The sequence below is a fragment of the Anopheles marshallii genome, chromosome X (assembly GCF_943734725.1).
Source record: "Anopheles marshallii chromosome X, idAnoMarsDA_429_01, whole genome shotgun sequence".
Taxonomy (NCBI): Eukaryota; Metazoa; Arthropoda; class Insecta; order Diptera; family Culicidae; genus Anopheles; species Anopheles marshallii.
In genome coordinates, this window is record NC_071325.1 from 6,780,574 (window position 1) to 6,802,009 (window position 21,436).

The 21,436-nt window shown below is 45.9% G+C and overlaps 3 protein-coding genes across 3 annotated transcripts in view; 1 reads left to right on the forward strand and 2 right to left on the reverse strand.

The window, feature by feature from the left end:
- LOC128707097 (serine/threonine-protein kinase 32A) overlaps positions 1–2,345 on the reverse strand; it is a 52,213-nt gene extending 49,868 nt beyond the window's left edge. Inside the window, exon 1 of the mRNA XM_053802047.1 lies at positions 2,291–2,345. Coding sequence (XP_053658022.1) covers positions 2,291–2,345 — 55 coding nt within the window. The remainder of the gene's footprint in view (positions 1–2,290) is intronic.
- An 11,662-nt stretch (positions 2,346–14,007) lies between these two features.
- Positions 14,008–16,715, forward strand: LOC128712481 (xaa-Pro aminopeptidase ApepP-like). Its single transcript, XM_053807375.1, has 4 exons — positions 14,008–14,087; positions 14,702–14,837; positions 14,907–15,411; positions 15,490–16,715. Exons 1-4 carry the CDS (start codon positions 14,008–14,010, stop codon positions 16,713–16,715), a joined length of 1,947 nt encoding a protein of 648 aa, XP_053663350.1.
- Positions 16,716–17,196: 481 nt separating this feature from the next.
- On the reverse strand, positions 17,197–18,354 carry LOC128713074 (kelch-like protein 41). The gene has a single exon (XM_053807941.1). It carries the CDS (start codon positions 18,352–18,354, stop codon positions 17,197–17,199), a length of 1,158 nt encoding a protein of 385 aa, XP_053663916.1.
- Positions 18,355–21,436: the final 3,082 nt, after the last annotated feature.

Consider the following 21,436-nt stretch of genomic DNA (forward strand, 5'->3'; position numbering starts at 1 on the left):
AAGTTATCTAACAAACGTTGACTTGATGTACTTTAATGCTTTATTGCGATTATTAATATGATTTTTTGTTTCAAAATGAACGCTGCTCACATATTCGTAATAATGTTTCTATATTTAGACGATCTCAACCATGTTTAAGAAGGGTCTCAATGTTTTTTCAATATCTTTAAACGATTATTATCTTCTTATTATAAATGATGATTGCGCCTAGCGGGTATGCAACCGTAGTGCATATCATCTTCAACAAGAAAGCATTGTGAGTTTTTATAGTTTAATCAAACAGTTTATTGTTAAAATAAATAATTTCAATGGTAAAATTGAGTTTTGTTTATAAAAACAACTTGTAAAGTGAATTTAACATGGTTGAATTGTTGTCACATTGCTATTTATAGAGATTTTCCATATAATTTTTAAAAACGTCTCAAAAAGCTCATGAAATCAACCAAATATTTCCAGGTTTTCCCTGTTTTCGTGCTCGTTATTACGTGTTTCTCAATCTACCAAGACGCTAGCCATATCTGTCTGCCATCCCTCAGCACTAAAAATAACATCCCTCCATGCAACGGGTTCGCGAATGATTGCGAAAACGTCGAAAGCGAAACACGAAAGTATCGAAAATCCCCGCTATTGACCCCGGCGGTTGCAAACCGGGTAAGCTTCATTAAAATGGCTCATTACCGAATAATACATCCGTCTCGCCGGTTGCCACCAAGTGCATGCCGGTTCGGCACCCCGCTCTAGATGGGATTTAATTACCATTAAAAGCATAATCATTTCTTGCTTTTTCCTCCCGTACGCTGTACGCGGAGATTTGCTGCACCGCTGACGGCGGGCTTTTATTTGCAAAGGGCTTTATCTGCTAGAATCGGATCGAAACCCCGATTGTCTGACTGCTCTCGGTACGTTTGAGCAGATACACCATCAGAACAGTTCCCAAAATATCGAACCGTAGCACCGTAGTAAAGATCGAAGTGATGCTCTGTCAGTTATGGGATCTTCCCCGGAGGCAGCTGCTGTGAGATGGGTCGTGTGAGATGCAATGTCAGGAAACAAATAATTGCTTGTTGATGTTTACGGTTCCCCGTCCGTGGCCCCGTTGGAAATAAGAAGATGCCATTTTGTGCCGAGGGAGGATTTTGTTGTTGGGGTTTTTTTTTTCGTACTATTTCCAGCATCACTTCACCTCAAGGCGAAAGCAATACCGGCTGATGCCGGGTGTTGTTAGCCTTTGACTCGGATATACTTTGACCTTGAGGCGAAGGTTTGCTTTTTATAATGTACGTGTAGCGTTGCGAAAATCGGAACACCCACCAATTTTATGCCAGTCCCCCCAATCGGTAGGCTTTCGGCAGTGAAGCCATTAATTAGAAGAGTTTACGTGCGCTCTTTGTCATCGAGTGTGTCGGGATGTCTTCGTACGCTTGGGTGTTTTGCACAATACAGGTTACATGTGCTGAAATCGCAAAATTCCATCGTCTTTTTGAGCTACGGTTGGAATTGGACCGATGGAATTGGAAAATGTTGATAGAAAGACACAGCGTGTACAGAGCGCATGAGGAGCCAAACACACAAATATACAGAAAGTTTCCTAGTGGGTTTGCTCGCAATCGAGGTATATCAGTTATAAAAAAATCTAATCAAGCTCCTACAAACATTTGAAGCTCTTTCTACATTTTTATTTTCGATAGTGAAGCATTAGCACACGTATAGTGCGAAATATCCGTATTATCTTAGTGCCCCTAAAGGTATGCAATGCGACTGTCAAATATCGTTTTTAAATATAACGCATACTTTGAGTAAGCAATAAAATGATCTCCACAAAAATAAAACTGCTAGCGAACCTTTCCAACCAGCCACTTTCATCATGTTAACAAGGACCTTCCACCCGGCAGCACACCACCCAGTCCGTCGGGGAGCGTAAGTGTGCTAAACCGAAAGAATTTCAGGACATTCTTGCACGTCTTCCGGTGCTCTTAAAGCTCGCGTTCGTAGTGATTTCACCAAACCATTGTGAGCGTAAGCGAGGGAAGCAGATGATACGCTTATCGTAATTACTTCAGACGCTCTCGGGTGTGGGAATGAGTATTTACCGTGCTGTGTTTGGGATTCTTTTATAATCTTCAACCAAAAAAAAAAAAACGAAAACAGGAAAAAGTATGTGTTAAGCGTGCTTCACACGCGAAAGAAAATGAAGGAAAGGATCCCAACAACAAAAAGAAAAATGGCGACTAGCCTCTTTAAATTGTTCGTCGGTTCGGAAGCATCCGGGAGCGAACCGGCCAGTACTTACCGTCTTCATCCGACAGAAAGCTCGCATCCTGTCGGGACGACGAATTGACACCCATGTTGTCACGCGCGGTTTGTATTGTTTTCGCTGTTTTGGTTTTCGCTTTCGTTTCGGTTTGTTTGTCGCGTCCCTCGTTGGCGTTGTTGATGATGGGGTATAGTGACCCGGGAGGCGAGCAGGGTATTAATCACCCTTGCACGAACGCGAAGCGCCTAGCGCTATCGTACACACACGATCGGTGCTGTACCGTTTCGCCACGGCTGCAGGTGTGTCTTTGCTGTTTTTTTTTTGTTTACGTTACAAACTGATGAGCAGACCAATCGCGCGATCACACGCGATTTAGCGGTACTTTCGCGTAGCACAGCTACACAAACACACACACACACAGCCAGAGCAACTCCTTCGCGGTGTATGGTAGAGTGGCTTAACCCCGATAGTGTTTGATTTTTATCGTCCTCTGCTATGGTTTTTTTTTGCGTGTTTCCAATCCAGTCTATTTTGTGTCTCTTTCGCTGAAGCAACAAAATCTAGCCTTTCTACGTCATTTGGTGGTTATCGATTCGTTTGCAATCATTGGGTTGTGGTTGGCTCTTCGTCTAGGTGTTGTGGTGTTCAGCGTTTTTACGAAATTCTTTCTCTTCCTCTACGACCAATCTCGCAACCCTTTTTTCGGTAGTTTGAAACCAAATCCCAAAATAAAGAAAGAAAAAAAAAATGAAACGAGAACCCACTCAAGGGTGCAAAAAAAAACAGGGAATTCTTCAAATTACAGTTTGAGCAATACCGCACACAAATCGAACCGAACCACAGGCCACAGTGTTGTGGATGGTGCGCAGCACCGGAAGGCGCTTATTCCGGCTTTGAAGGACCGAAAAGGAAGCTAATGTGAGCGTTCGATTTTGTTTTCCCTGCCGTTCACCCCACCAAAAGTGGGGGGTTGGGGGGTGGTTTTGCTACTCTAAAATGGCTGCCATACACCTGATGCTTGATCCTGGGCCGACTGCAGCACCCCCGTTTGGTCCATTTTAGGCTTTGTTTCCTCAACACCCCGTACGTCTACGTTCGCCCTTCACCCTTCACCACTGCCCGTCACACCCTCCCCGCCCCCTCGGCGGAAACCATTGACTCGTAGCGCGAAAAACCGGTCGCCTCCTTATCCGTCGATATCGTTTTATTCAATTTGCATTCCTTTCGGCTGTGACCGCTTTCTCCATTTTCACTATCCGGGCGTCCGCAACGGTGCGTTCGGTCGGCACGTTCCTGTGGAAAATGGGCGAAAAAGAGAGAAAAACGGCAGGTTAAAATCACGGTAAGCAGGAGGGTTTTTGGGTAGCGTGGTGTTTTTAAAAATAAAAGAATATATTTCTTGAAACACACATTCACACAAAGCAACCACTTCTAACAAAATGGGCAGAACGGAATGAATGCCACTGCCGTAGTGTGCTCCACCCCGCACAATGGCGATGCTTTGCGGGCGCAAATGGTCTTTGTTCTGTAGTGGCTCCTCATGATATAAATTAAGCCAAAAGAGCTTTATGTTATCCATTAAGAAATCAATTTCGGCACGCAGATAGATGCGGAACAGATTAACGATAACGGTCCGCTAACTGAATTTATTTAATTATTGTTTTGCATGCAAAGTGGCCAAAAGTGTAAAGCGGAGCAGTAAAGTAGGCGAAAGCGAACGAAAGTGTGGTTGAAAGTTCCAGTAGTAAAAGAATGATGGAACGCAAAATTTTCCAAAAAAATCACACAAAGCACTAGGCGTCTCCATTTCTTTGTCGTTGAAGTACTGGGCGTCTCCATCGAATAATTCTTTTTTTTTCTTACAATTGTCGCACTAAACTAACATTGCTTTGTAGTGATGTAATTCATAAAAGGAACAGTGTAATAATTAGCATAGTCTTTCTAACTATTCCATCAATTTGTTTCATTTTTTTCACTCTCAACATCTCGTGGGTGTGCACTTTGTTGATACAGTTGCGGATCGCTTGTAATGCAATAAAGTTGTTTATCAGCAAGTGTTACTTGGCAAGCATTCATAAGAAGGTAATTTACTATGCCCACTGGCCACCCAGCGATGCCGAAGTATGAAGACCGAAAGAAGTTCGCCGACAACAACAAAATGCGGCCATGTACTGAGCACACCATCGAGGGACGGTGCTCCGTCGACGCAGCATCATCATAACAATAAAAATCATCACCTTCTCGTTCGAACGTCCCACGGTTGGTTTTTCGTGCCGTACGGCCCGACCCTTGATGTTGATGTGGGCGGGTCGGGTGACCTCGACCATCTTAATGCCACCGTGCCGGGGGATGCCCACGGGTGCTCAGTTTTGCCGGGGGTCAATGTTGTTGCTCGCAGTGCCATGATTAGTGGCGCGGTGTCTCCACCAACCCGACACTGTCTGGGCGCTCCTTATTGGGTGCTCATCCTGCGCGTACCAGCCCGCCGGCAACGAGATCGATCATCGGATAATACAATCGAGATTGAACGATGGGGCGCATCAACCATTTTGCGACCAAACAAAAAAAAAATGAGTGCTATATTACCCGTACCACGAATGCGACATTTCAATTTTGTCATGCTTCGTGGTGCACGTCTGGTACGCGAAGCCCCAACCCAACGCGTACATAAGACCACCCATGCACGGGATACGGTCTGGGACCCTTCACGGAAGAATCACTGGTCTGCTCGTCGATACGCGTTGCGGCTGGACGAAAGAAAACGGTTACGCCTGACGGGCGGCAACCCGCGTTACGCTTCGTAAATGTCGACCTCGGTATAATGATATTCCTCCGGGATCCGTTTTCATTGCCCTTGGCACAGAGAAAAGTATTATTTCTTAATTTCTGCATCTCCCACGACACACACCCGTTGTCTCCTCTGCTGCCTTCTCTAAATTTTCTGATGTGACCCTTTTCTCAGTTTTGTTATTACCGGCTTTTTTTTCGTTATTGTTTTTTTTTTACATTTCATCTTGTTTCCGGTATGTTTTGTTTTATCACACTTTCTCTTTAGGAACCCTATGTTATTAGATTAAACAAATGATTAATCATTTCACCCTGCTTGACTACGCTTTGCGCAGGAAAAATGGGTTTCCATTAGAAAGTATTTTTCTTCTGGGTTTTCTTTGTCTGCCTTCAACAATTTTAAATGTTTTAAGTTCACATCTCTTTGCACAAGTGCGCGATGCGAGTGGAAAACTATCTAGCCTTGAAGCAAGCGGAAAACTTTGCTTTCAAAGCCCGATCGATTGTAGTTCGAACTTGTGGGCGGCGATGGGAAATAAAACGGGAAACGTTATTGAGGCAGAAGTGAAGTTTTCTTTTTTTTTTAATACGGAACCCATCGATCGCTATCTGTTTCCTGCTATCGGGGGAGAAACTTTAGGGCGTAACTTTGAGGTGCTAGCGAAATCGATGCAGTCAGGAAGCACTCCTTATAGAGCTCATTGCTGTTTCGTTCTTGCATCCCCTTTCAGTTTTTGCTTGCGATTATGTTGTTCCTCTCGAAAATGGCACATTAATTGGGTCTGTTTCACGAGAAAAAAAAACGCTTTCACCGATCCCGATGGATACTTTCGATGCCGGAAGACCGGAAGATCACCCCTGTTCCATGACGGGGATGCGTTTGTGGTTGCTTAGTGGCAGACAGCACGCGAACCGTAACCAATAACTCCAGGTCACTGTCACCGGTGGGCAACTTTTATCCCCATTTTAGATGGACATTTAATTTCTCAACCCCTTTTTTAGGGGATGGCAGGGCGGAGGTTCGCGGAAATAAACAAACCCAGAGAGTGCCGATGGTTGGCGCAGGGTTTGAAATGCTGTAAACCACCGCCCGGGAATGCTGCAGACAGTCTAAATCCAGTGCCCGATGGTTTTCGCCTCGAACTCTACGCCCACGGTCGGGCAATGCGAGCAAAACGGGTAAGGTTTTTTGGCCGGCGAAAAAACCATTCCACACTATTGCTATTTGTCTGCGAGACCACCGATATTGACATACTTGTCCGTTCCGGTTTTGTGCGTTACTTCCGGGGGGTTTTGCTAGGCCGACCACCTTCCGACCCGATGGTATGTACTGGCAACATTGCACCGGTTCGGTGATGAAAAGTTCCTGAATGTTTTCCACCCGTCCTGGTGTTTTTATTTCCTTGGTCTTTGCTCTTGTTGCTACCCCCAACAACAAACATCACGTCACCGTGGTTCGGGCACATATGGTGACTGACATCATAGTTGACCCCTGTTTCCCTCGGTCAGTTCGCTAGTTGCTAGTGTGACGGTTTGCTGGCAGCAGAAGCAAGCAATAAGCGATAAGATAAAGTTTCTCAGCTGGAATTATTCGCTTTTTTCCCTCGTTTCTGTTCATCGCTTGTACTCAGGCGGTTCGGAGTGTTTGAAGCGATAGACAGCTGGACCTGGTGGTCGCAAGTGCGGGAAGGTACGTACGAGATTCGGTGAATGTGTAAGGTCGACAGTGACAAACGAGTGCTACACTCGCACTGAAAGGTTGAGGTCGTGCGAAGAACTATCTGTATGTTCTTTTTCGTTTAGAATGAACTCTTTCCACTTTGTGCAACGGCGGACACTTCCTTGGTAAACTCTACCAGCCCGAGTCTTCCTAACTTACCTCACCAAACACTGACTCCTGTATCGTTGGAGGTTGATTGAAATGTTCGCAAAACGGATTGGGTTTGATTGTGTAACACGCATAGACCGTCGTCGATCGGCTACCGATCGCACACCATCCACCGTAAACCGATCACAGTGTAAAGTCACCCCAAAACAACACGCTTACAGCCACTTGTTGACAGCATGGACACACGTGGTGAACTCGCACAATTCCCCAACGGTCAACTGCACGACGAACAGCACCGGACGAACAAATCACCAACCGTAAACAGCGCGTCCGAGTGCGAATGTTTGCATCTCGATGCGAGCTAGTACACGAACCACCCGGGAGCCGCACGCTGCTCGAACTGCACGCCAACGTTACCCACGGCACACTGCCAGTGGGCTGGTCCGGTATCATTTCCCGCCACCGCGAACTGTCAAACCGATCTGGCCAGCTAGTCGGGCCATTCGGGACAGCACCCGAACCGTACCGCTGTTCGGCAAACGGGTTCGGGCTGTTTCGGCAGCGGTTTCAGGCGCTTCGTTCTATAGTCTTTTTCACGCTGAGTCGCATCAGTTCCGTTTTCGGTGTGATACGAACAGATTGCTTCATTCATAAGCACGGCGAACGGCTGGCTGATAATGTGTGCGAGTTGTTTTCTTTTGTTGGTTGCACCTGCCCATCCATACGAAAGCACTATCGCTTCCACATCTAATCGCTGTTTGATGGCCGGTGCCAGTGCAGCCGGTATTCCACTGTTCGTACGTTCAACGTCCAACAGTGGTGGGCAATCAGTTACAATCGTATAAAACTGAATGATGGATGGTTTTGGGCAGCGTTCTGTGCAGTTTGTATTTGTTGCTACCCGGAGCATAACATGACAGATGATGAATTTGAATGGTGACAAATGTAGTGTCATCGCTTTCATTCTGCTCACGCAATCTTCGCTGTATGATTAGGCGCCTAAAAGTATACACTTCTACACCGGTTGGTTAACCGCCCAGAGGTATGCAATTTTCGCTTTGAATCCTAAGTCGACTAAATGTATGCTATGTTTTTTTTCGTCCGGTGATTAAACGCCGTACAGTATGCAATTTCAGTTAGTGATTCTTAAGCGCCTCAAGGTATGCAATTTTTGTATTCGTTCTATACTTACTACGCCTTAAAGGTTGCAATTCATAGATGCGTAAGAACGTAAAGGTATATAATTCAAGCGCAACATTGCTAAGAACCTAAAGAAAAGTGTTTTATTTGACAGATTGGAAGTCACCGGAACATTTCCATATTAATCCATCATTTTTCTATTTCGTTTTCTTTGTACCGCTGTCGCTTTTGATCTTTAAGCATTCACAAACCGGAATAGTAATTCTTGATTGTGTGAAATTTTGTACAAAGCTGTAATCAAGATAGTCAACAGACATTAAACCACAAACTTCCCAAAAAGGAAAAAATCACATCAACAAGCAAATGAAAGAAAACATCTTAAACCAATTGCATACTTTCAGGCACTGAATATGTTACAAACAATTTTATTATGAAAATACGCCATACAAACCGATTGTGTCACAAGAAAATTATGATTTGAGTGCACGTGCATTACACAATACCAACGCCATCTTGTGCCGTTTGTGAGCAAGTCCGGTAACCGACACGAAGCAGCTAAATATTTGATGCTAGTGCAAGAAAACATCGATTGGTCTTCCATTGCCTCCTAGTGTTCACCTTTAACCCCTGTTTGTATGTCATTGAAGATGATTTCAAAAGAAAAATCATTTCCATACAGTAATTGATAATTTTGAGTAGTAATGAAAATAAGCTAACAAAACAGGAGGCTATTCACAGTACAAAATAAAAAAAAGGAAATAATTTGTAATAAAATGTGCATCCTTGACAGAACGTGCAGCATTGCTGTGTGTATTCATTACATTCATGCATATTTCATCAAATGGTGGAAATAAAAGACTCGATGGCGCTTGCTTTTCTGGAGCTTTTCATCGTACAACATTAATTACTGTCCTCGTGCGCTCGTAGAGCATTCGTGTTAATTAAAACCGATGAACTGATATTAATTTTACTGCAACTTCATTGAGCAGGTTTCGGGCGAAACCCCACCAAACGCTCGCCAGTAAAATGGAAAAGACGACAAAAATGATACACCCGCTTCTTTACGTTCAACGTGATGCATTTTTCTCGCCTAAAATAGCTTCAAGGGAGACAATAATGAGTACCTTAATAAAAACAAATTTCAAAGATTTATTTTCGATGAAGGTTCCATTTTTATTCCATTTTGTACCAAAAAAAGGAATGATTTTTGGAACAATATTTTTCGGTTTAATTTCCCTATTGGACATCCAACCCAGTCCGGTACAGTCCAGCTGCTGCGCGGAACATTGATTACATACGCGTCGTCCGGATCTTCACTGCGATGCTGCGATGTGTTTTATTGCCGTCCGGATGGCAGCAACGGAACGGAACCATGAGCAGCAAATCAAAAAATCATGAACATAATAATTGATGCCATACGAGCGCGCATAGTAACCGTGCCGGGCATGAGCAGAGCGGCGGTGTGGATTGGGGAAAGCGAGTGAGCGAGGATATTCGGTGGAAGCCAATAATGTCGCTTCTATGCGGGACATGTTGAGAGAGCGAACGAGATGTGACGGTGACAGCGCGATCTCCAATGACCCCTCCTCGGAGCAGAACCGGTTCTGGCTGCATTGATACCGGATTGGTTTGTTCTCTCTACCGATTGCATGAAAATGGAAATTACATTCGTTCTTGGTGGTTCTTTTGCGACGACCAACTTTCCTATGCACGATGATGATTTATGGTTAATATTTCCTTTCATCTATCTCTGTAGCCATTATTTGTGTGCGACGAACATTACGTAAAAAGGATTGGGAAAGATATATTTTATTGTTCATTCATTTTGTCCACCGTACGTGACGGAATATTATTGAATGTATAAAAATAGTGATGCGTAATCTTTACGTGGCAGCGGCTATTCAGGTGTACTTTGTCGAACAGATGGCGAAAGGGAAGTGCTTATGCGAGCTTAAGTAGCTCGTGTGCTATGCGAATTGTATAAAGTTAGGCGCCAAAAAAATGCATCACACTCGTTGGAGGCAGTCGGGCTAGAAAACAGTACAAATGGTTGGAAACATATAGAGAATGTGTATTGAAAGCCTGCAGGGCACAATGGCCACCACTGGAGAAATTTGGGTTCGCCTAAATGTAGGCAATACGGTGTGCAAAACGGTCACAGACATGTAGCTAGCACAAAGTAAACTTCATTTTACCTGAAGTATGCTAAAGTTTGTTTAGTTCTTAGGAAGGATGAAGTTCCTGCACCCAAGAAACGTAATATAAAATAGTTCCAAAGTTAAGAAAGGCAAGGAATAAGGAGAGTTGCTACTGGGGCTGTGGAGGAATGAACTAGACAAATAGATCAACAATAATCCTTGGGAGGGAGTTTCTATGTTTAGGTTCGAACCTGAATCTCCCATAATGGGGATGGTATCTAGAAGGTTTGTTTTCTGAGCCTCAGGAAACGAACCTCTTACAATGTTATGACAGTGTTGAACTACTACGCAGTTTTAATATAAGAGAGTTGATAACACAATAGATTCTACATCATCTAATAATTCTCATTTACTGAAATATCGTTGTTTATAAAATGTTATTTTGTTATTTTCGTTGATATTTTGCCCAACAGTGAGCGTTATTAAACTAGTTATTGTTAGTAAAGTGACGGTTGGCAACAGTCATAGTAACAGTAACAAAGTATACGAGAGTTTCACCTATTTAATTGCAGCCAAAAGTCAACAAACGAAACGGACGGTATAACATGAAATTTCATTAACCCGTTCTGCCTTCCTTCCTGCGTTGTGCACATGCGACGCACAAATATGTTTCAATTTTTGATACATTACACGAATGTGTTCGCAACCGGCGGCATCACCGACCGGTGAAAACGTTGTAATTTAACCAGCGGAGGAGGAGGCGCTTCAAGTGTGGAGACAAATGCAATCGGGCGTATTTAAATTGACTTCATGCAAGCCGCACGGTGGGATGCGTTCGGTTGTGGAAAATTTATTGACTTCGTACCAATTTGTTGGCCGATGTCAGGGGCGACCGTGTACGTGTGCATAAAACCCGTGGCACCGCGTTCGTGGATGCTGCGAAACGTGCCATTAATGTGCTGTTTGTGCTTGAGCCTGTATCCCACCATTTGCACAATTGTTTATTGAGCTTTCGAGGCAACCTATGCTGGGCTTTTTTTTTTGACCTTGCATACGGACGGGTGGACGGGTGGTTGCGCGGGAACTGATTCTCGATAAACACAGACAGATGAGGGTGGTAATAAATTTCAAATTAACAATCAGTGCCGTGGAAAAAGTGACCATTCGCACACAAATAGCGGCGCTCAATTGATTCATGACAGCATAAATATGGTGGTTTATAATGGGATAAGGTATAATTAGGGATGGGCGTGGGTTTTCGGTGACGATACTGCCATTGATCTTTTGTTTCGTACAGCTCAATGCTTTAATAACTTCAGTGGAATCAGTGATGTGGTGGAGCTAATCTTGATGCCAGCATAGACTGTCCAGGTACGGGTTAATAGCGGCCACAGTTCTCAAAAATCCCTGAAGAAGAATTCCTAAAGTTGTGATATCAATTCCTTTCATCACCTCGAAATTTAAAGCCACTGTCTTCCAAGATCTCCATCTTCCAAGTTGGCTCTTTGTAATCTTCTCCAATACATCACATCAGAATTGGAATTGTCACATCATTACATCAGAATAGTTAACTGGTACATTACAAGTTCATAGTTATCGGAGATTAAGGAACTCATTTAGGAACTCCTCAGGAACTCTGTATAATCTGGCTTTATAATTTCCAGACATCATACAAAGAAGTGTGGAGTTCCTCACCTGTGTTCCAATGGTGGCTTTTCTGCTGTCGCAATAGATATCCTGTGGCTTACTCTGATCTCTGTTTTGATGTCCAATAAATTAAGATATCTTATGACTGGGAAGCCTTGGAAGTCTACGTAACTGTAGTAGACTGTTGTGACCTTTCTTGAGATACGCAAAGTGTGATATCATCTACAGTCCAATTCCACCTTGAGGCTGGATGGTACTATTGAAGAGATGCATCTGGCATTAGCCTTGGTAGTTCCAATCAAGATTGCCTAGTAAAAGAACTCTTGGACATCTTCGGTTATTCGTAAATGTCCAAAAAGACTGCATTCCAAACAACGTCGAACTTATATCATTAGATCACCAGTAGTTCTGCAACAGGAGTTGGTATATTGCATTATACATATCTCTTCGAAGGTTACTTCCTATTTCCTAGCATCATCTCCGAAGATTCTACCAAAATGGCCCCGACATCTAGATAGTTTCTCTGTGTCTTATTGGAAAACATATCCCAACCTCACTGTCTAGTCTGCTGAAAGACAGTGACGTGTCTTAAGTGTTAGACCTGCCAATCTGTTTGAAAATATGTAGTGAGCTATTGTTGATAACTGATGGAGTAGCCTTATATACAACAATGTAGAACAAATCACGTCCATCACCTGTGATAGCGAAAGGTACCCCTATAGGTGTTCTAGGGCAAATATGCTTGAAAGCTCTGCCCACATCAACCGGAAGGGCGTGTGATTTACGATCTCTGCCCCAGGTACCTGGCCCAGTGCCACTCGGGCTTGTGGCATAGGAAATCTGAGTTTCTCACTCAAGAATAGCCCACCGGTACGACAGTTACTCGCGACAATGGACGGCGCATGTACCGCTTCTTCTGGTACCCGGGGGGAAAGACCTTCAAAATTTGACCTATACCTCATTATGCCACGTGGACGAAATGTTAGCTTGACACGAGATGTCAAAGTGAAGTTGGTGGTAGAGTCTTTCTTGTATTATTCGCCAGCGAAACGTCACAAGCACACACGCACCTAATTAGTTGAACCGCAGCTTCCAGGACCTGATAATAGGTCATGGAGAGCTTCTCAGAGCTGACTTGCCCAACCGCACCGGACCGGATATGATGTGGAGTTAAATATTTACCACCCCTTAAGCCAACACCGCAAATTCGTTATCGACTTTGGGCTTGATGGAGGTGTACAAAGGCGAGTCTTCTGCGTTTTTTGTTGGTACATTATTTCACCTGCTCGTGCTACTTTTTTACTACAACTTTGCTCACACAAGCGGGGGGAGGTTCGAGCTTCATTTGCATACCTTCCCCATCAACAACGTTGTACTGCTGGGTGGTGTGTGACACCCGTCAGGGCGTCCGTTTGACCCTTGTGGCTAGCTGACCGTAGCCTATTTTCGAACGCCCGGTTCGTGGGGTTTGCGTGCCTGACGAGTTCCGCCCGCACGGAGCGTTTGTGAGGGTCCCGCTTTTACGTCCTCTTCCTGACCTACTAACACTAACCAGCCGGTGGTGGGACGCGTCTTGAGCAGTCGGACTGTTTGTGTGGTGGTGCGGCACATTATAGCACATAATCGATGCTAACGATAGGTCGGGTGAAGGAACCCAACTCCCGCATGGCTCGGAGGTCCGAGCGTCAAGGTTAGCAACCGCGTGTAGTAGCGTATTCGCACTACCATCACCATACCTCTGGACAGGATTACAAATTCCAACGAGCGCTTTACGAGCGCGAGCGGTCCCTATTTTTGTCTCCCTCACCACTACGCGCCGCACCGGTCACTCGCTATCGTAGGTGGAAGCCCAACCGAAGGAGAACACACAACAAAAAAAACTCCACACATACACCAAATGACCTCCATTAGCAGCGCGGACCGTCACTCACAATTACGATCGGGGCCACCGCCGACCAGTGTGCGACCGACGGACAACCGTGAGCACTTGGGTTTCGGATTCGATAAGCAGTTCTGTTTCGCACGCGGTCCGGTACAAACGCGCGCCCCCGTTTGCGGCTGCTGTTTTGGCACACCAGGTTTCGGGGTTCCCGGTGGAGTGAAAGTGGTACGCGCGCGCGCGCCCAATCGCAATCGATCTCAAAATAGCGGACAGCGGCGAAACATCGGCAACCCGCACGATCAACCAGCAGCCGGCGGCACGGTGGCGGACGATGAAGCACACGAAACGCTACCTGGTCGGTGTGTCGGCCCTGCTCGTACTGGTCGTTGGCGGTGGTGTCGCACTCGGCAGGTGAGCGGCATTGCGGACTGTGTGGGCTGGAATTTCACCTTGGTGAAATTGCTCGGTGAAAGAGTGTCACCGGGCAGTGTAATCCCCTTTAACCGGTCGACTCCACCGAGAGCAACTCGGCAGCGCAAGAGCTTATCTTCCATATTGTTCGCCCATCGATCAGCGACCCTAAGGTGGTCGAAGAGGCTGTACACCGAGAGATAAGCAGCGGTACGGACCGATACCGTGACTATCGGCAGATTAGCAGCAGTATTCAAAACGCGTATCACTCCAAGGGAGCAATCACTCTCTCTCTCTCTCCTCCTCGCATACAGCGTCTCGATTAGACAACGTCGAAGCTGTATCTCTCAGCGTTTGACGTAAGGTTGCTATTGTTTTCTGCGTACTTATCTGCTTCAATTGCTGTCACTTTATTGCGCTCACTTAGTCGGATGATAACAAACCCGCAAGAGAGCTCACACGAGGTGTAACAGGAGGTGGCTTACAGAGGACGACATTAAGCCCTTGAGGATGCCTTTGCGTAGGGCATGATATTATCTGATTGATGCTAATTTTTCTCCCATCTCTAATGGGGAACCAACCCTCCCCCCCCCTGAACTTCTTCCTCGTTTAAGGGCACTGAACAAAGATGACGATCTGATGGAGGATACGACACCGAAGACGATGGATGTCATACTGACGGAGATACGGAGTCTGATGCAGGACTACTCGATCGAGGCATACATCATACCGTCGGTCGACGCCCACAATGTAACGTTAGCGCTGCAAACGAACGCTCCCCATACACGTAGTATAATTGGTGTTTCCATCTCTCCGCAGAGTGAGTACATCTCGCTGCACGACCGCCGGTACCAGTACGTGACCAACTTTACCGGGTCGGCCGGTACGGCGATTATAACGCTCAGCAAGGCCGCCTTCTGGACGGACTCGCGCTACCATCTGCAGGCGGAGAGCGAGATCGACCCGACGTACTGGACGCTGATGCGGGAAGGTCTCGCCGGTGTACCGACGCGGGACGAGTGGCTGCTGAGCAACCTGTCGCCGGGCGCCCAGGTCGGTACCGATCCGTTTCTGATCGCGTCGACGGAGTACGAGCGGCTGGGCGCGGTACTTGCCCAACACGGCTACCGACTGATCACGCTCGAGCGCAACCTGGTCGACATCGTGTGGAACAATCGGCCGCCGCAAACGTCGGAAGATTTGCGCCCGCTGGCGCTCACCTACACCGGGCAGCGTGCGTCCGAGAAGGTGCAGGCCCTGCGGGTCATCCTGCAGGAGAACAGTGCGAACGCGATCGTCATCAGTGCGCTGGACGAGATAGCATGTAAGGAACGTTTGCCAGCAGGGACTCCTGACGAGTGATGCTTTCACCTAAATACCTCATCCTTTCCTTTCGGGACAGGGTTGCTGAATCTCCGCGGTTCCGACATCCTGTACAATCCCGTGTTCTTCGCGTACGCGATCGTGTCGCACGGCAATCTGCATCTGTTCACCAATCCGGACCGCATCAACGACACGATTCGGGACCACCTGAGGGCGGAGGGTATCGTGGTGGATGTGCGGGACTACCGGGACATCCTCGCCGGGATTGAGGAGTACGTGCGGGGCGGCAACCGGCTGATAGTGTCCACCGCCTGCAGCCAGGCACTGTACGCCGCCATCCCGGCCGACCAGCGCATCCAGCTGTACAGCGTGGTGGCGAAGCTGAAGGCGGTCAAGAACCCGGTCGAAGCGACCGGCATGCGGAGGGCCCACATCCGGGACGGTGCGGCGGTGGTACGCTACCTCCACTGGCTGGAGCGGACGGTCGACAGTGGCAACGTGACGGAGCTGTCCGGTGCGGCGAAGCTGCACGAGTTCCGCAGCGTGCAGGACATGTTCGTCGAGCTGAGCTTCACCGCCATCAGCGCGTTCGGGCCGAACGGTGCGATCGTCCATTACAGCCCGAGCGAGGAGACGGACCTACCGATCACCCGGGACGGCATCTATCTGATCGATTCCGGCGGTCAATATCTCGACGGCACGACGGACGTCACGCGCTCGGTCCATCTCGGCGAACCGACCGACTTCCAGCGCGAATGTTTCACCCGCGTGCTGAAGGGTTTCCTCAGCCTCGGCACCGCCGTCTTTCCGGTGCGCGCGTCCGGCACCGTGTTCGATGTGCTCGCGCGCAAAGCGCTGTGGGACGTTGGGCTTGACTACGGTCACGGTACCGGCCACGGTATTGGGTCGTTTCTCGGCGTGCACGAGTATCCACCGTCGTTCGTCTCCAACAGCGCGTCGCCGAGCAATCAGGGCGTGGTGGAGAACATGTTCTCGTCCAACGAGCCCGGCTACTACCAGCCGGGTGAGTTCGGCGTACGCATCGAGGACATTGTGCAGGTGGTGAAAGCGTCCGTACCGTACGATTTTAACGGACGCGGTGCGCTCACGTTCTACACGAACACGCTCGTACCGATCCAGCAGCGGCTGATCGATCTGACGCTACTGTCCGCGACCGAAATTGCACAGCTCAATGCGTACCATCGGCGGGTGCTGGACGAGGTCGGGCCGCTACTGTTGCAGCAGGACGACCCAGATGCCTTCCAGTGGCTTACCGACGCCACCAAAGAAATAGTGGCGAATTAAAAAGCGATCGGACGCTTTGTGTTCCATTGGTATGCGTCTAAGTAAAAAAAATACACCATCCTACTACTTCCTACACGAGTCTATGTCTGCTTTCGGTCTATGGTTATTTCATGACAAAGCTGACTTTCTTAGACTCGCCTTCGTTCACCACGGATATGAGTTCTTATTTTATCTGCAAGTCCAAATCTTCTTTTGTCTACTTCAAATTAATTCACAAGAAATGAAAAATTCGCTTCTTTGGTCGAAAAAGCCCACCATTCTACAGCGGTACAAAGTAACTCGTTTTATATTCTCATGAAATAAGCTCACGATAGAAACACTGAATGTCACAAAAGTAACTTACAGCTGGAAGTGGGTAGGGGGGATAAACAAACAGAAAAAAAAACAAGTAATATCCTACAAAATGCACAATTTCCAACACAGCTTCTCGCATATAATACGAAACTCACATCGTACGCACTCACACCCCCTCGCACGCTATTCATTTTTTCTTCGGCTCACGGCTGCGCTCGTTGCAGTAGACGTGCGCTATCCCGATCGGTTTACGGTCGCCCGGTGGGCAGAGTATAACGAGCCGAATCTTTTCGTGATAGGTACGCGGTTCGCGCAGCAACACCTGCTTGCACGGTGGCGACATGTTGATCGAAATGCGGTAGTTCTTACGCGGCATCAGGACGACCTCCTCGAAGAACAGATCCGCCACGTGCACCGTGCTAATGCACGGGTTCGGACACTCGAACACATCCGAGCTGATTTCCGTGTCCTCCTCGTAGATTTTCAACTCGACCGATATGACGTTCGCCTTGGACAGCAGGTACACGCCGAGCCCGTACAGGGACAGCGGCATATCCGACATGACGCCCAGCTTGAGATCGTCGGCCGGTTCCACAAACACGTCCGTCATGTTCTGACCGAACACGATCAGCTTCAGACAGTTGTGATACCGCTTGTTCAGCTTCACGATCATACGCAGATCCTGCGTGTCCTCCTCCCGGTTTGCCTCCTCCCATATATCGAGCGCGCTGCTTAGCTGATCGTCAGTGCAGTTAATCGCCCACGAGGAGAATATCTTAAAAAGGGATTCCCGGTGAGTTGTAGCGAAATCGACGTGATTGAAATAGTACAGCGGATTGTTGCGGATCAGCTCCAGGCAGGATTCGTCTACCGTCGGGTAGCCGTAGTAGCGGTTGATGTTAAAGATCGACAGGGCCGTCGACTCCTCGACCTGGTCCCGCAGAAAGCACCCAAGCTGCTGATGCAAATCCGTCAGCATGTACTTCTGCGAGCAGTCGAATATGTCGCGCAGGTTGTCGAACGTGATATCCACCTTTCGGCAGTAGATGTAGCGCAGTATCACAAGAAACACGTCCGGATCGACGTCCTCGAGCGTCACCTCGTGCCGGTTTGCTTCGACAAAGTTGCCGAAGAACATCACGTAGAAGTATTCGGACGCCATCACCAGGAACAACTTGTGTGCGTAGATGCGCTTTTTGCTAGCGCCAACGATGAACGTCACATCCGAACAAAACTCATTGTTGACCATACTTTCCTGTCGTGTAGCCATTGTGTCGTCCAAGCCGTAGCTAAGATTTCGGGCCATGATAACGCCGATTTTTCCGTCGCTTTTCGTATTTGCCATGGTGAGTCCGCTAGAAAGGAAACAGCTTCAATTAGTCTTCTCGTGTCATTAGAAGAACGTGATAGTGCGAGTACTGCTCCGGAACCGTACCGGCATTGCGGTAATGTAACATAGAAACCAATAGAACGAGGAACAGCGTTGCGTTCAACTGTTCTATTTTTTCATACTAAACAAAGTGGGTTGCCCCGTTTTTATGTTTAGTTGCACGGATGTTTAGCTTACCTATAATCGTAACTCGGCGGTTTTTAACGAAACTATTACCGGTACGCAACGCTTTCGCCGAAGCTGCTGACTTTCAAAGAATATTTGGAAAACTAAAACAAACCCAAAATAAAACAGATTAATAGATTAAAACTTCTCGCCACAGAGCTTTCGCAAACTTACCTATTGGCGTTGAAGCGATTTTATCGCTTCTCTTTCATAGGAAGGAAACATTTTCATAAACTAACTTCAATAGATGCTAAAAAAAATTATACCAAATCTTGTTATTATTCGTTCCTTCGCACATCGTGTTCCGTGCTGTTGCTTACCGTTTTTCGCTTAATAATAGCTGAACTGGTAATTTTGATTTTAAAGGAACGATTGCACTGTTTAAACTGTATTCTAGACAATCCAATTTCATCAAAAACGGTATCAAATAGACATGAAATTCATTAAAATATTTCACTGGCAGCGTTTAATGTTGATACTGTTTTCGTTTCGGTGTGCTTTTTTGTCGTTTTGAACATACTGCTGGAGAACAGGTGCGAGGTTCAGCGAACGTGAAAACGAGACAGACATACCGTGTAACGGTTTCTTGCTCTTTTTGTCTGGTGTAATCCAGCATTCGGGCAAATCTTGGCATTTGACAGCCAGCGCCGCATCGCTGTCATGCGTATAAACCAATGGGTTCACTTCTCCACCTGGCTGTCAAATGAAGGCTGGGATTATTTTACATGCTCATTGTATGTTCGCATGTGCACATGGGATTTTTTTTTAAATTTTAAATATCGAATTGAAATTTAAACCACTTTATTTTTGGTTTGTTAATCCATAAGAATTACCTTTACTTTTTTTAAGATGTGTGAAATACAATCCATCACAATCAAATCCATCGTATGTTTATTATCATCATGTAAATAACACAACAGAAAAAAAAACCGTTAAAAAATTAAAAACACGATTCAAACTAACCAGTATCAACGGTCGATTGTTGCGAATCATTAATGTAAATATTCGAATTATTTTTTTATTTATTCCTTACTAATTTCATCACCAGCATTACCTTTTCTTTCCCCTTTTAATTTACTTGCCCTTCGACTTCTATCCGGAGTCCGGAAAATATAGGGAAGTATATCTGTTTAGCAAGTAATGCTTCTGTTTTGCGGTGCCTTAATGTGTATTGATTTTCTGTCGCTAGTGCTGTTCTGTTTGCCTTCACTAAAACCCTTTGCAATATGTAGTTTTTTTTATGGCGTTTTTCTGCTTGAAATGATCAGGATTTTGTATATCCGCACCGCAACTCACTCGGTTGAAGCAAGCAGAACGAATTTGAAGGGAATAAGTTAAAAACAAGTAAATTGTTTTAAGGTTGTACATAAAACTGCTCGGACAATGTCATAGGAAATGGTTATATTAGAGATGTTTGTACTGTTAAACAATTATATGTTCGGTAATTGATGGGGATGGAATGGTTTACAGACAGAATAGGAGCGATTTTCGTTTTTTTAAGTGTGCGACAGAGAGATATACACAGAATGTGAGAGAGATACGGAGTGATAATTGGGTTGGCAATCGTTTTAAGTGTAAACCAATACAATCACAAATAATTCAAGAAAATATACATGAAATTTACAACCAATAACGCGTTTGAATAAAACGCAATAAAAGAATATACAATATAATATATGTCCGATTCAACCTAAATAATATAAACAAATAAAATATTTTTTTTTAAAGGCAATCAATTTTGATTGAAAGGGTGTAAAAGTGCATTCCGCTGAGCTAATTATAATTGCATTTGTCATATCCGCTCCTGGCAGTATGCAATTTGTTTCTTTCAAATCATTTACCAAAAGCATGCTGCCAATGGGCGTTCGAGTGATTGCATACTTCTAGGCGGATAAAACTAATACAAGACGCAATGAAGGAAAAGACCCAATGACAACACACTTTTACCAATCGGTTTCAACGTAATAACCCAACTAACTTTGTTTTCGCTTCTTCATTGGCTGTTTGTTCTCATCCGCAAAAAAAAAAGTAAGATATGGTGTCGATCTTGTGCTGTCGTTTCCTTTACCACACACACACACCCTTGCACCCTTCTGGGAACCTTTTACACATTATTTGTATTGGGGGTTGTAAAAGTTTACCGCAGCTAATGGCGGGCTCGTTACCTCAGTTACCTTGTGCTACAGGGTCGTGCCGCCATCTTACCGTGCCCTTCCGTCCAGTGATCCGGCGCTGATCGTGCCGATATTTGGTGTCAAACCCTCGTAACTCCCCGAGTTTGTAAACGCGTTAAGTAGTATTCATCACTTTATTGCTTTTCTCCAGTGTTGTGGCGCTGCTGTACTAGTGGTTGCGCGGCGTAGAATTGGCAGGGCTACACACTACTGTTTTTTTTCGGTTCATGTTTTTATTTTCGTTTTGTTTTTTTTTTACGTGTATAAGTAAAGCTTTCAGGATCGGTATCCGTTTTAGAATAAGTTCAAAGTGAATAGTGAATGAAGTAGAGGTTGAAAATTGGTGCGCACCGTTCGTTTGCCTTCGTTGGGGCCGCACTAGCAAATATGTGTGTGTATATATATATAGTACTAATCGATTCGTAATATTGTGGTAGTAAAACTTGGTTCGCAAAGGCGAAAGGTGTTTTTGTGTATGTGTGTGTTTTTCTTTGATTAGTTAGCCAATCGGCTGTCAAGCAGTTCGATTGGTGTATAATGTGTCACACGCCAGCAATACGCTTCAGTTTTGCTGCTTTCTTGGTTTTACATTTGAATTGCAATATTTTTGGGCCCACAGTGCTCCGATTGTGTCGGGTGGAAGGGTTGCTCGCGCTACCGTCACGTGTCATCAACTCCGGTGACAGTAAGGTGACAGG